Genomic DNA, 14250 nt, shown 5'->3' with positions numbered 1-14250 from the left:
TTAGGGTTTATCCAAGGGTTTAGGATTTATCCAAGGGTTTAGGATTTATCCAAGGGTTTAGGGTTTATCCAAGGGTTTAGGGTTTAGGATTTAGGGTTTAGGGATTAGGATTTAGGGTTTAGTATTTTGTTGAGAACATTAAAAATATTTTTTTTTTAATTCTTTTTTCTGTAACTATTATTTTTTTTTTTTTTTTAAAACATAATATAATTTGAGAATATTTTGTTTCCTTTTTTAAAAGATATCGAATTTGAAATAATGAAATCCTATTGGTTGGTGAACCTAGGGAGTGAACCCAAGAATGACTCATTAATAAAATGATTTAACAACTTGTTATTAATTGCTTTCTTCTCCGATACCAAAACCTAATTCGTTTTGTTTTCCTTCAATTTCTGCGCCATCCTGGCGACATTAACGGTTCTCCTTTTCCGGTGGTGAAAGGAACAAACGAATATCTCTAGATCTCTCATTTGAGTGTTGACTCATGCAATACCCTTCTGATACCTCTCTTCTCCTTTGAATTTTCATTGGATATACCGTCTATTTTGGAAAAACAAAAAAAAAACCTTAGCATGAATGGTATCATTTATCTTAGTTCAGACGAAGAGGATGATAAAATAGTCGACCACACTGATGTGTTTGACGACGAGAAACCGAACCATACTGGTCAACGGAAACCAGTTTCCTCCGATGTAATGGTGGAGGAAGAGGATGACGATTGTGTAGTCTTGGATGGTGATCCTTACAAGACGAAGGAGACTATATCTAACACTTGTGTAACAGATGATGATATCCTTGTACTAGGGCAGAAGGGCGAGGTAAAATCATATCAAAACTTTCATCATTACTTGCAACTTGTTCGTAAGATTATAAGTGAAGTTACTTTAAAGTGTATAGTTTCTAAGTTGTTTTTAAGGAAGTTGCAACTTGTTCGTAGGATTATAAGGAAGTTGTTTTTATTTTATAGGTAGCATGTAGAGACTTCCCACATCCACGACATGCCTGCGCTAAGTACCCTTTCAAGTCCACATCACACGACAAGTACTGTGACATGGTGAGAAATGTCTTTATTTGCATCTTGCTTATTATATTAATTTATGCTTATATTGCTAATTAATGGTTATGCTTTTTCTTAAACAGTGTCATTGTTATGTTTGTGACATACGTGCTCCATGTCCTCACTGGTGCATAGGTATCCCCGCCTATGATCACTGCCATGCCAATGATAAAGATCAGATATGGAAAAATCAACGTGAATGCGTCAGGACTGGAACTGGAAATTTACTTCGGCCTCAATCTATGCAACAAAACACTTGGTATTCCTCTGTAAACCAGTTTGGACCATCCACTATGGTTGCGTCTCGCCCAAACACGTACATAAGTCCTGGTTACAGACCCGAGCAACCAAGGACCTTTCCGCAAAATCTACAACCTCGTGCTTCTCAGTTATACCAAAACCAATATGGTTGGTTTAATAATGGTAACCCAATCCCCCAAGCATTCTCTTCCAAATCGCAACCATGGACTCAAAAGCCAAGTGTAGGCGCTACTCCTGTGGAAGTTGCTCAAGGCTTGCCGTATAACCGTTATGTTACTCCTCCCACGGCTTTACAAGGCAATTCACAGCAGACTTTTGGTGGTTATGTCTCAACGCTAACATCATCTAACACCAATGGTTACGCTAGAAAATGTAGCTGGCCAAATGCAGTTCCGTGTGGAACTCCTAATCCTCCGGCGAATCAGCAGCAACAACAACAACAAAGTAGAAGTGTCAACAAAGCGCTGGCGGAGATTGAAGACTGGCTCATGGACATTGGACAGTATTGATCCTGTTTGTCCCTTGTCTGGTCAATCCAATTCGGTTTCGAAACCTTCTTTGGATGATTTGAACATTAGGATTGTCTTGATTTTCATAATTTATTAAATTTAGAATTAGTATGTATATAGGTAGTATTAGCCAAGAGCTTAATTTCTGGTTAGGACGTTAAGTTTACGAAAACATTTCGTTATCAGTCTTTTATTTTTATATTTTTGGACTTATTTCAATATCAATCTAAGTGCATTATCTTTTGATTGTTTAACACGGTACCGTTCAAGTTTAGTAAGTAACAAAAATAAAATATATTCCGTCCTTTATTTATGGTAAATCAGTAAATCACCCAATAAAGAAGTAAATTTCAAAAAATATATATGGTCAAGATCTTTGCACAAAAATAAATTTACAATCCACAGATTACAAAGTACTTCATTTTTGGGAACTTTAAAAAACAATTTACTTTGAAAAAGGTACGGCCTTCCATAATTATAGTGAAGAAAAGTCAAATAAACATTAATAGTGGAAAATCAGTTACCAGAATCTTGAATTTAAAAATATTCTTTCAGTTTACAATTATTTTCTGTTAAATAAAGAAAGATTCAATTCCCTCAAAGATTCAAACAGAATCTCGAGAATCTCTCAGCCTTCCCCTTCTATAAAAAGACTAACCTCTCTCTCATTCTTCTTCATTTCTAAATTCCACCAATGGCGTCGACTCTCTCTTGCTCCGCCTCTGATCTCATCCCCTTACTATCAGGCGGCGCCAACGCCACCGCCGCAGCCGCCGCGGCAGAATTCATCTGCGGGAGATTCGAAACGATCTCCGGCAAATTCACCGACGCGTCTTACGCGATAGACAACACTTACCTCCTCTTCTCCGCGTACCTCGTCTTCGCGATGCAGCTCGGCTTCGCCATGCTCTGCGCCGGCTCCGTCAGAGCCAAGAACACGATGAACATTATGCTCACGAACGTCATCGACGCCGCCGCCGGAGGTCTCTTCTACTACCTCTTCGGCTTCGCCTTCGCCTTCGGCTCTCCGTCCAACGGCTTCATCGGAAAACACTTCTTCGCCATGAGCGGCTTCCCGAAGGCGTCGTTTGATTATCCTTACTTTCTTTATCAGTGGACGTTCGCCATCGCCGCCGCGGGGATCACCAGCGGGTCCATCGCCGAGAGGACGCAGTTCGTTGCGTATTTGATTTATTCGTCTTTCTTAACCGGGTTGGTTTACCCGATTGTATCTCATTGGTTCTGGTCTAGCGACGGTTGGGCGTCTCCCGCTAGAGCTGATAACCTTCTGTTTCAATCAGGGGTGATTGATTTCGCTGGATCCGGCGTCGTTCATATGGTTGGAGGGATAGCCGGTTTGTGGGGAGCGTTAATCGAAGGACCGAGAATCGGCCGGTTTGAGAATAGAGGTAAACCGGTTACGTTGCGTGGTCATAGCGCGACGTTGGTTGTGCTTGGTACGTTTTTACTCTGGTTCGGTTGGTACGGGTTTAACCCCGGTTCGTTTGCGATCATTAACAAATCTTACGGTTCGTCTCCGGGAAGTTCGTTTTACGGACAATGGAGCGCTGTCGGGAGAACAGCTGTTACAACTACTTTAGCTGGATGCACGGCGGCGTTGACGACTTTGTTCGGGAAGAGATTGATAGATGGTTATTGGAACGTGACAGATGTATGTAACGGTTTGCTAGGCGGGTTTGCCGCGATAACCGGTGGCTGCTCGGTTGTTGAACCGTGGGCGGCGGTTATTTGCGGGTTTGTAGCTGCATGGGTGCTAATGGGATTCAACAAGTTAGCTGATAAGTTGAGATACGACGATCCTTTGGAAGCGGCTCAGCTTCACGGTGGTTGCGGCGCGTGGGGGATTATATTCACCGGTTTGTTTGCAGATAAAACGTATGTTTCGGAGGTCTTTGGAGGTGATCCGAACAGGCCTTACGGGCTATTGATGGGAGGGGGATGGAGGTTGCTTGCGGCGCACGTTGTGCAGATTGTGGTGATTACGGGGTGGGTTAGTGTGACGATGGGGACTCTGTTTTTCGTGTTGCATAAGCTGGAGCTGTTGAGGATACCGTCGGAGGATGAGATCGCCGGGATGGATCCGACGAGTCATGGTGGGTTGGCTTATATGTACACTGAAGAAGAGATCAGGAATGGGATTATGGTTAGGGAGATGGGTCGTGAAAATGAGAATGTGTAATTAGGTGTTCTTTAGTTTCTTCATTTTAATATAGCTACTCTTTGGTCTCTGATTGTATATATTTGCTCCTTTTGCATTGGAGTAAATTGTTTTAGTTTGGCTGTTTATTTATTTATATTTTGATTTGTATTAACCATGAGTCCATCACCAGCCACCAACACTGAATTAGGGTAAATCCTCAAATATCTAAAACGGTGTGCTAATTTAAAAATAAAAAGTTACATATTTAATCGTTGAAAATGATGAACCTGAATCAAATGGCCGAAGATAATGATCAAAATAATAATAATTAGGAAAATACCTTAAGATATCACTACAAAAATTTATGTCAAATATAGATTCTAAAGATCAAAATGACCAAAATGTTTCATTAAAGAGATAAATAAACTTTAGGGTTTAGAGTTAAAGGGTGGAGATTTGGGATTGAGATTTAAAATTTATAAAATAAAAAATAATTATTTTAAATTTGAAAATAAAAATTTTAAAAATAGTTTCAAAAAGTATTTTCGAATTACAAAAAGTATTTTCGAATTACAAAAAAAATTTGAAAAAAAAATAAAAAAAAATAAAAATTTAAAAAATAAAAAATTTATAAAAAAGTTCAAATTTGAAAACATATAATCTAAAATTATAAAAAAATAATTTTTATTTTATTTTTTAAAATTTTATATATCTAGATTATTATGGTTATCTTACCGAAACATTTTGGTCATTTTTCTTTTCGTAGTTTATTTTTGTGACCAAAACTTGAAAATAATCTATTTATGAGAATGACCCTAATAATTATAGTATATATTTTTATAGTTTGTTACTTGAATTCTCTGACTAATTTTTTTTCTTTTGCTAAAATTTCCTTAATAATTACTCAAGTTATTTTTACATTTAGTAACTAAAGAATGGGCAAGTACAGACCAATAAATAATTGGAGGGCCAGATGGTTCCGCCCAGTACAGATTCTAGGCCGTGTGCTCGCATTCATATGTTTATTACCCTTAGCGATATATAGCTTTTCCATCAGAAATTGGTTACAATATAAACCACCAATTATAATCCTAAGGAAATATCACAAAAATAAAACTGAGAAACAAACAAGCAATGACAAATGCAAAATACAACCAAAATACTATTCAAGAAGTAAGTAACGAGGAATGCAGTTTTTTTTCCTAGGAACCAAACAATCTAGTCCATGACAAGTTGCGTGCAATTACAGATAGAATCAAACGACGAAACTGAAGGTTTATGGCTTGAACTGTTTAGGTCTTGTTCGGGAGTCGATATCTTGCGTCATGTAAATACTGGAATAATATAATAGTCGTGTGATCTTAGTTTTATATTTTGACAATAGCATCCGAGGCCAGCGAATCAAGGTAGTGGATCGTTCTACGTCGTGATTTTTTTTTTTTTTTTGAACTTACGTCGTGAATTATAGTGACTATTTCCAAGTCTGAAAAATCTGAAGGACACAATACTGTCTCTATGAGATTACTCGCGAGTGACTTCTTTCTAATCAATTTCGACACTTTATCAAACTTATCTAAATCTAAGTTTGTGACGCTATCTTTCATTTGCTTTGTTTTTAATTTTCCTAAAAATATCATGTTATCTTTATGACTATATCCATTTAATCGTTGAAGTTATGAATGGAGAATATGTTGTGCTTTAAAGAAAACATCGAGGCCATCAGAGACTAGTTGTTAAAGTTATTTTTCACATGATAAAATTTTATATAATTTGAAATTACTGTCGTAAACACTAATCTTTAAGATTTTTAAGCAATTCAAAAACACATTTAAGTAAATAATTTGAAACATAGTAACATACTGAATAGAGCAGCTAAAAATCATATTAGGAGAAAGTTACGAGCCACGTGCGAATAAGACACCAGTACAATAGACGTGATTCATCATCCCATGCAAAAAAGACGACAAATAAAAAAGCAAAGTTAAAAACAACCACTCACATGTGAATTCGAAAGATATATCCAAACATGTGGCCAATATATTAATACAATAGAATATAATATGGAAAGAGCGAAAAATATATTATGCAGAAAATGGTTTTCACTATCAAATATTTTACAATTTTCAAAACATAATTAACAATAACAAAGACTGAGAACTGAAAATGTTTCCCTATAAATTTTCTAAAATTTCCATTTATGTGTATAATTGTTTTAAAAGGATGTAAAACGTAGGTGTTATTCTGTAGATAAGGATTACAAGGCGAGTTGTTTGCAAAGAAATGTAAAGTAGGAGACAAAGTTCAAAAGTGACTACAAAATGAATTAGTATTTATGCGGTATATTCGAGAACCATTGATTCCCTCATCTAGTCAGAAACTGTACCCCAAAAACCAGTGAAGCTTCGCCACGTGATGGTCAAACTGGATACTCATTCAAACCTTTTGACCAGTGGAACCAAAATACACATGCATGTCACTAAAAATATGTCAAATACCCCATACCTATTACCTACTACATGGTTAGATGCTCTTTGTTTACAAAAGAGAGCGTTATAGTTAAGCCTTAATCTTTGACGAAAAAAGAGTATGTTATAGTTAAGTCTTAATCTTTGACAAAAAAGAGTGTTATAGTTAAGCTTAATCTTTGACAAAAAAGAAAAAAGAAAGTTAAGTCTTAATCACATTAATCGTTGTTATCATTCATTCATATTGAGGTAAATTAATCTTGTTTAGATTCTTTTTGTTTTTGTTTTCCGGTCAATACTCAAAAAAGATATTTCCTCTTTCTTACTCCACCCCATATCTTGACTGAATAAATACGTCACAAAGAAAGCTTTAACAATTACACACTCTCACACTTATTTTCTCTTGTGATTATCATGTTTCTCCTCTCCATTGCTTAACTTTACTGAAAACACAAATATTTTAATAGAGATAAGGAGGTAATAGTAAATGACAGATCAGAATCCAAGAATCATCGTCGAGAAAAACCCATCTCAAGATCGTCTTGACGAACTGATGTTCAAGTCATGGCCCAAGTAAGATCATTAGACTATCCTTGTTTATGTTCTTAATTCGTTTTACTGGATGGTGTGAGATCTATTATTGCAAGATACAAAACTAAATTTTATCTTTTCTTGGTTGGGGAACGAAGGTGGGGATGTTCACCGGGGAAGTACCATTTGAAATATGAAGCAGAAGAGATATGTTACATTGTGAAGGGTAAAGTTAAGGTTTACCCTAAATCATCATCATCAACAGCAGCATCATCGTCATCGTTGGATGCACAAGTAGATTGGTATGTAGAGTTTGGAGCAGGTGATATCGTCACTTTTCCCAAGGGACTTTCTTGTACTTGGGATGTATCTCTCTCCGTTGACAAACATTACATATTCCGCCACAATTAGTTCTTCACTTTGATTCGTTACTATTGTTGTATTTTGTGTTCTTTTTGTTTGGGTGTTTATATAGTAAGAAAATTTAGACTTGTGTGCATTAACAATCACATAATTAAACAAGTATTTCACAATTCAGGTTTGAGAAAACTTCGTAGTTAAGTTCGAATAATCCTGACATAATGCTACATAATAAAATTTCAGCTTTGAAGGTTTTCACAAGCACGAAATATTTTTAAGTTAATTCAAACGTCTGGGAAAATCCTTAAACCGTAAGCGTTGGATTCTCTTGGTCAGCAAGATGTGATCTTTATTTGTCACTTTAATCCTTAAAATATACTATAATGATTTTCATGTCTTAGATCCGCTGACCAGTCAACTTTCCATTTCTTACATTGAATGCATTGATCTTAAAGTAATCAGACTTGGAAGAAAAGTACCTATCCATCTATCAAACAAACGTTAAAGCATGATTAATTCAGACTCTTAATCTGAATTTTTTAATTCATGATTTGACATTTGTTTTTTTAATACATTTTTCGACTAAGAATCAGCTCTTATATCTCTTATTTAAAAAATATTCAACTTTTCTTAGTTAAAAACTAAAAAACGGTTCTTAGCCGAAACTAAGAATCCTATCCTAAGAACCTCGGTTAATCGTGGTCTTATGTTTAATTACCATACCACAGTAGTCTTGAATAAAAGTCGTCTATATCAAATCATCTTATAGTCTCATTCTCCAACGCTTTTGACTGATGGAATCCTATATAATAGTAAGAAGAATACGGAACTTAAAAGTGACTAGAATAAAGCGAAATGGAAAAGATAAGATGAACACATGGTAACCAATTCTTTTTCTTCTTATGTTTAAAGTAAGAGGAAAAAAAAACATACGTTTAAAACTTTGGTTAACGGAAAAGAAAGAAAATATATTTCACCTTTATGTATTTCCTAAACTTTTGATTAGTGTTTATTGTTTAATCAGCGTAAAACAGGTTTGGTAGATGTATTGTAATATTTTTCTTACACCCCCAAATCAATAACTCAACACTTCTGAAAGATAGCCCATTAATAGCGTTAGTGTTTCAAGGCATAATTTTGCACAAGTCATAGTTAGGAACTGAGATGTTAACATGAGTTAATGACATTATTCATCCAATTAATGTATACTAGGTGGACATGATTCATCCAATTAATGGTATACTAGGTGGTTGTTCGCAAATTGACAGATATAAATATTGTAGTATGTGTTATATTTACAATGTCATAAATTTTGATAATAATTAGAAATATTATAAAATATAACTTTTTATTTCAGATAGTTTAAAAATCAGTCGTAAAGTTTCTATAAATTTGATATAAAAATAATTGATGAATATTTAATAATAATAAATGTTTGTAGAATTGTATATGTAATTATCATATTAACTTCTCCAACATATATTATGCATATTCTTCTACTTTTTTTTATTTTTCTCGTTATCATTTTGTGTTTATAAATTAATTTTTGCTAATATTTTCCTAATTTTTTACATATTTTTCCAGATATTTATTTATCTCTCAAGATAGTAATGCAAAACATATAATCAATTAACCAAAAATCCATCTTTTTGTTTTTGTGTGTTTGAATGGTAGATTTTCTGATTATGTACTAAACCTTCCAAAACAACTCGAATTTTGCAGATTCTTCAAGTTCTTTTGGATATTTCTTAGACTATTCATGATATCCTTCCTTATTGTGTAATAATCATTCTAGAACAACTCGAATTTTGCAGACGCTTCTTTGTGAAGGTGTCAGATAGTGGCACGTAAGCCAAATCAAGAACAAAGAAATATGGTGATAGTTAAAAACCGCTAAACTCAAGACTACAAATCGGAGTTCACAATGAAAAAGTACAACATAACAGCAAGTGTCGATCTTGCTCCTATCAAGTCAACATTCAAGACATATTTGGGTATCCGTGGGGTGTTATGGCAACTGTAATTGTTATGGATTCATTCATCGACGATCATCTCAACCCTGCTGGTTGGTATCCATGGGCAGCGGCAAAGAACCTTCATCTTCTTTATACTATAGAGAGTTTGATAATTATGTCCCTGAAGCAAACACAAGTCAACACTAATACTATTCAAGATTTTAGTCATGTCCATACATGAATATCATGAACAACAAGAGGAGCTAGTATTACTGTGCAGAGAGAACATCATATATATCATGAATTTCTTCTTTCTTAGACTATTTATGATATCTTTTCTAATTATGTAATAATCTTTCCACAACAACTCGAATTTTGTAAACACTTCTTTGTGAATATGTCTCTGCAGTTATGTTACGACTATGTCCATGGGACCGCCGGCTCCCAAATTATTTAAGTCACTTATCATTTAATACATAGGAGGACTAGTTGTTTAGCAATATAAATGTGTATTTACCATTCAGCATGTTACCATAATTGTTTCAGTGCATTATCATTCGAAGCTAACATGATATTCCATCTATTTCATAATAAGTGTCATTCTAATATTTTTTTTCTTGTTACACAAAAAATATCACTTTAGAATTCCAATGCAAATTATACTTAATTTCAGTTGAAAATTAATTATAAACTGCATTGATTTTATAAATAATTTTGTTTATCTAAAATACTATTCCTTCTGTTCCTAAAATATCTATATTCTTGAGAAACCTTTTGTTTCAAAAAGATACATATTTTATATTTCCAATGTAATTTTTGTCAACTAATAATGAGAAATTGTGAAGTTCAAGAACATTAATTGCACTTCTTAAAATCTTATTGGTTTAAAAATATAGGAAATATAAAATTACAAAAAACTATGTATTTATAGCTAAATTTTAATATGTTTTGTTAAAAAGTATGAAAATTCTAAAACATAGATCTTTTAGGAACATATGGAGTATTAGTTAAATATGTGTAATTAATAACAATTTAATTACATTTCAGTTTTTATTTTAATTTGTATGAAAAATGTCAAAGTGACACTTATTAGAAAACATATTGGGTATTTACAAAGCAGGAATTAAAGTTATCTTGTGGGAATTAAAGTTATCTTGTGGGATCGACTTTCCAGTTTCCAGTTTCCACAAAGAAATTGAAAATCAATTTATTAAGCAAAGAAGAAAAATCAATTTGTCTTAGTTAACATACATTCGTTCAACATTAAATAAATATGGATATGAATAATGGCAATTTTCTAAAATAACAATTTTTAAGTTTTTGTCACAAAAATAATCATAAAAAAAAAATAGCCAAAATAGCTCCTTTTTATTTTAAAAATTTTAATATCTATTTTTTATTTTTTTAAATTTGAAACCCTATTCCAAAAACCTCACCCAACTCTAAACCCTAAGTCTAAATTAGTTAAACCTAAAGTAAACATGTATTTTTACCCTTTAATAAAACTTATTTTGATCATTTTCTTTATTAATTTTTATTTTTGTGACAAAATTAGTTATCCGGAATTTCTCTATGAATAATGCTTTTCCTCTATCTCACTTGGAAGGTTCTTCTGGTACACTAGTGGTTCAAAATCGACATTTTATCCGACTCTGGGTTCCATCAATCGAACCGGCCGGTCGATCTGAATTTTAAAACATCTGGTTATCAGCGTCTGACACCTCTCTCCACAGAACTGACACCTCACTCAATCTCTCTCTCTCTCTCTCTCAGATACAAAGAAGCAAAAAATGATGTGTTTCACTCATCTCACACCTCTTCCTCTCTTCTCCGCCGTCTCTCTTCCGTCTTCCCGTCGTCACTTCACGAGGTCGCTTTCTCAGTTTGCTCAATCGTCGATTGCAATCTCCGTTACTAACTTATGCTCTTACAGAGTTTCTAAAGGATTCTTCTCTCTTCCCTGTGTGATTCAGTTTCAGGACTAGAATGTCTTCTTCCTCCACCGATTCTGCTCCTCCACCTCCTCCGCCGGATAACGGCATTGTCGTGAGTTTCCTCCGTAACTGACTCGTATGCTTTTGAAGTTTTACTTGAATCGCGCTTATTTGGAGATTTACCGTCTTCGTGTAGCTTGGTTGTGGGGGAACCACTGTGGATTTCCTGGCGACGGTGGATTCTTATCCTAAACCCGATGACAAGATCCGAAGCACTAGCCTCAAGGTACTCTTTCAACTCTCTCTCTCTCTCCAGGATCTTCTTATGTTCTGGTTTGTGATTTAGGGTTTAGGAACTGTGTGTTTTGATGTATTCAGGTACAAGGAGGGGGAAATGCTGGAAACGCATTGACTTGTGCAGCTCGTTTGGGGTTGACTTCTAGGCTTATTAGTAAGGTATTGAGCAGATTCAACAGTTGAGTATGTTATTAACTGATTAGTAATGAAAAAACTATGCTTAGGTAGCTAATGACTCTCAAGGTAAAGGTATATTGGAGGAGCTTGAATCCGATGGTGTTGATACTTCCTTTCTTGTGGTAATGCCTCAACCTTTTCATCATCTGTTGTAGTCTAGTCTCTATGATGTTTATTTAAGCCTTTTTTTTGCTAATCTGGTCTCATGTTAGGTCTCTAAAGAGGGCAATACTCCGTTTACCTACGTCATAGTTGATAAACAAACGTGAGTGTGTTTTTTTTTGCGAATTTTGGGGATATGTTTCATCTTGTAAATAGTTAGTTTGGAGTGCTGTTTGCCTGTTTCTAATTTCTTTTATTCAGGCAAACGCGTACTTGTATTCATACGCCTGGATATCCACCCATGGTACCAACTGATCTTCCTCAGTCGACCATGTTATCTGCTCTAGACAGAGCAAGCATTGCATACTTTGATGTACGATTACACGAAACGGCGTTGGTGATTGCGAAAGAGGTAAGCATGCATCTCTTTTCTTTTCGAATGGTTTCTAGGCATAGATGTTGCTTGAACCCATGCCTTTACCTGATTCTTGATTTCTCTCTAGTACAACAAAAACAAAGCGTGATTTGTATGTCTGTAAGATTAGTCATTGTTATAAGTTCACCATGTTTGAGGTTTTCGCATGATTCTCTATTTTTGTCTACGAAAAGAAAATATGCCACTCAACCTACGTGTTCATTTCCTTCTTTGCTTGTTGCTTTTATCCAGAGCAGGCAAGTCGGAAGAAGATACCTATTTTAGTTGATGCAGAGAAGAAAAGAGATGGATTAGATGAGCTCTTGCAACTCGCCGATTACGTTGTCTGCACAGCAAAATTCCCTCAGGTAAGCTAGTCTTTGTCTTTGTTTTCCAGCATCTTTTTTCTCAGCTTTTGAGGAGGCTGAAAATTTTCAGTCTCTCACGTCTAACAGGCATGGACAGAAGTGTCTTCAATTCCATGTGCGCTTGTGTCCATGCTGTTGAGATTGCCGAAACTGAAGTTTGTGATCGTAACCTTAGGTGAAGAAGGATGCTTAATGATCCAGAGAGATTCAACAGGTAATAAACCCGAGACGTCATGTCACTCTGTATAAGCTTTTCTTTCTTTTCATCTTCCGTTCACTGGGTTCCCAACATCCTCTGTCTATATCCACCACCTCAACAGAAGCATCAGAATCAAAAGAGACGGACATTGAGAGTTTGGTGGAGACTCTGAAGGATAGAGTAGACTCGACCGCAACATTTCCAACATGCGTTTCATCGGTAACCAAACGTTCTATCTCCTAAAATAACTTGTCACTGAAAGGAAGAAAATCCAACTTTTCCACACAAATTTCTCGCAGGAGACTGCTAAACTAAAGGCCAACGGCGTAGGAACACTGAGTGGAAGATTGTTTCTCGGAACAGCAGAGAAAATTCCTCCAGAAGAGCTTGTTGACACCACCGGTGCAGGCGACGCATTCATAGGAGCAGTTCTTTATGGTAAAAATTTTTACCAAGATACATATACACTCACTGAGTAATCACAACCCAAAAACAAATTCGTAAACATTTACTGACCTATCTCTACTTGTTTCCTTGGTCTGTAGCCTTATGCGCCGGCATGCCCCCAGAGAAAATGCTACCATTCGCTACTCAAGTGGTAACTCTCCTAAACCGAAAACATATTTCACAGAACCTCTCTGTTTTATATTATTCAATGCTCATAATTTTTCATGTCTATACATATTTTCCCCGTATAAATCATGTGAATCTATGACTTTATTTTGGAGAACCGAGTTTCCTAATCCTAAACCGAAACACTGAATACTCTGTGGTTGCCATCAGTGTAAGACTTATAAATGGTCACTGTCCCCAATGTTTTTCTAGTCTCACTGAACCGCTTTTTCCAGATGGAGCATACAACATTTTCTGACCGATCTTTGTAACCATGTATTTGTCTTGCAGGCTGCTTGCAACTGCCGATCTTTGGGAGCTCGCACCGGTCTTCCTCACCGTACTGATCCCCGACTTGTACCCTTTCTGGTTTGACAACTTCAATGTTCTATGTTCCTTTCTCAAACCTAATCTTCTTTCAAGTCACTCCATTGCCCACTTTCACAATTTAAAACTTTATACATATTAAATTCAGTAAAGACTTGGTGTCAAATACTAACATTCATTTTACGTTTGACTTTGCTTTGTTGTAAAAAGAAACATACTATACGAAGTGGTGTTAATATTCTAAACTAGTAAATGGGTAAGCAATGTGAACGCTTCAACCTTGCTGATCGCGTCTGTATAAATGCGTTTTATTACCAACGGCTGGGATTGAACCGAAGACTACAATGACACGCCCACGCTCTACTTATCTTTATGTGTCGTCACTTCCTCTATCCACTTGACGATGTTAACGCCTTACAAAGACAAAATCAAATTCATAAATGATGATGCCACGCGCCTATCTGATTGGCAAGCTAAAACTATGGACCCCATTGCCGTGTTGTTAATGAGCTTAGTGACG

The 14250-nt window shown here is 35.5% G+C and overlaps 4 protein-coding genes across 4 annotated transcripts; all 4 read left to right on the top strand.

Moving 5' to 3' along the window:
* Nucleotides 1–182: 182 nt before the first annotated feature.
* LOC103854222 lies at nt 183–2213 on the top strand. Its single transcript, XM_033286762.1, has 3 exons — nt 183–818; nt 968–1054; nt 1141–2213. Exons 1-3 carry the CDS (start codon nt 573–575, stop codon nt 1825–1827), a joined length of 1020 nt encoding a protein of 339 aa, XP_033142653.1. The 5' UTR covers nt 183–572; the 3' UTR covers nt 1828–2213.
* A 238-nt stretch (nt 2214–2451) lies between these two features.
* On the top strand, nt 2452–4219 carry LOC103854213 (ammonium transporter 1 member 4). Its single transcript, XM_009131146.3, has one exon. The coding sequence runs from the start codon at nt 2522–2524 to the stop codon at nt 4025–4027; it is 1506 nt and encodes a 501-aa protein (XP_009129394.1). The 5' UTR covers nt 2452–2521; the 3' UTR covers nt 4028–4219.
* A 483-nt stretch (nt 4220–4702) lies between these two features.
* On the top strand, nt 4703–7517 carry LOC103854202. The gene is made up of 2 exons (XM_009131135.3): nt 4703–7026; nt 7143–7517. The coding sequence occupies exons 1-2, from the start codon at nt 6941–6943 to the stop codon at nt 7393–7395; spliced, it is 339 nt and encodes a 112-aa protein (XP_009129383.1). The 5' UTR covers nt 4703–6940; the 3' UTR covers nt 7396–7517.
* Nucleotides 7518–10911: 3394 nt separating this feature from the next.
* On the top strand, nt 10912–14002 carry LOC103854186 (ketohexokinase). Its single transcript, XM_009131115.3, has 13 exons — nt 10912–11169; nt 11273–11345; nt 11430–11519; nt 11612–11689; nt 11755–11829; nt 11920–11972; nt 12071–12221; nt 12482–12592; nt 12680–12806; nt 12913–13010; nt 13091–13229; nt 13337–13389; nt 13695–14002. Exons 1-13 carry the CDS (start codon nt 11090–11092, stop codon nt 13776–13778), a joined length of 1212 nt encoding a protein of 403 aa, XP_009129363.1. The 5' UTR covers nt 10912–11089; the 3' UTR covers nt 13779–14002.
* The last annotated feature ends 248 nt before the right edge of the window (nt 14003–14250 follow it).

This window comes from Brassica rapa, chromosome A01, assembly GCF_000309985.2.
Source record: "Brassica rapa cultivar Chiifu-401-42 chromosome A01, CAAS_Brap_v3.01, whole genome shotgun sequence".
NCBI lineage: Eukaryota > Viridiplantae > Streptophyta > Magnoliopsida > Brassicales > Brassicaceae > Brassica > Brassica rapa.
Note: the sequence above shows the minus strand (reverse complement) of the source record. Positions and strands in the feature narration are given on the sequence as shown.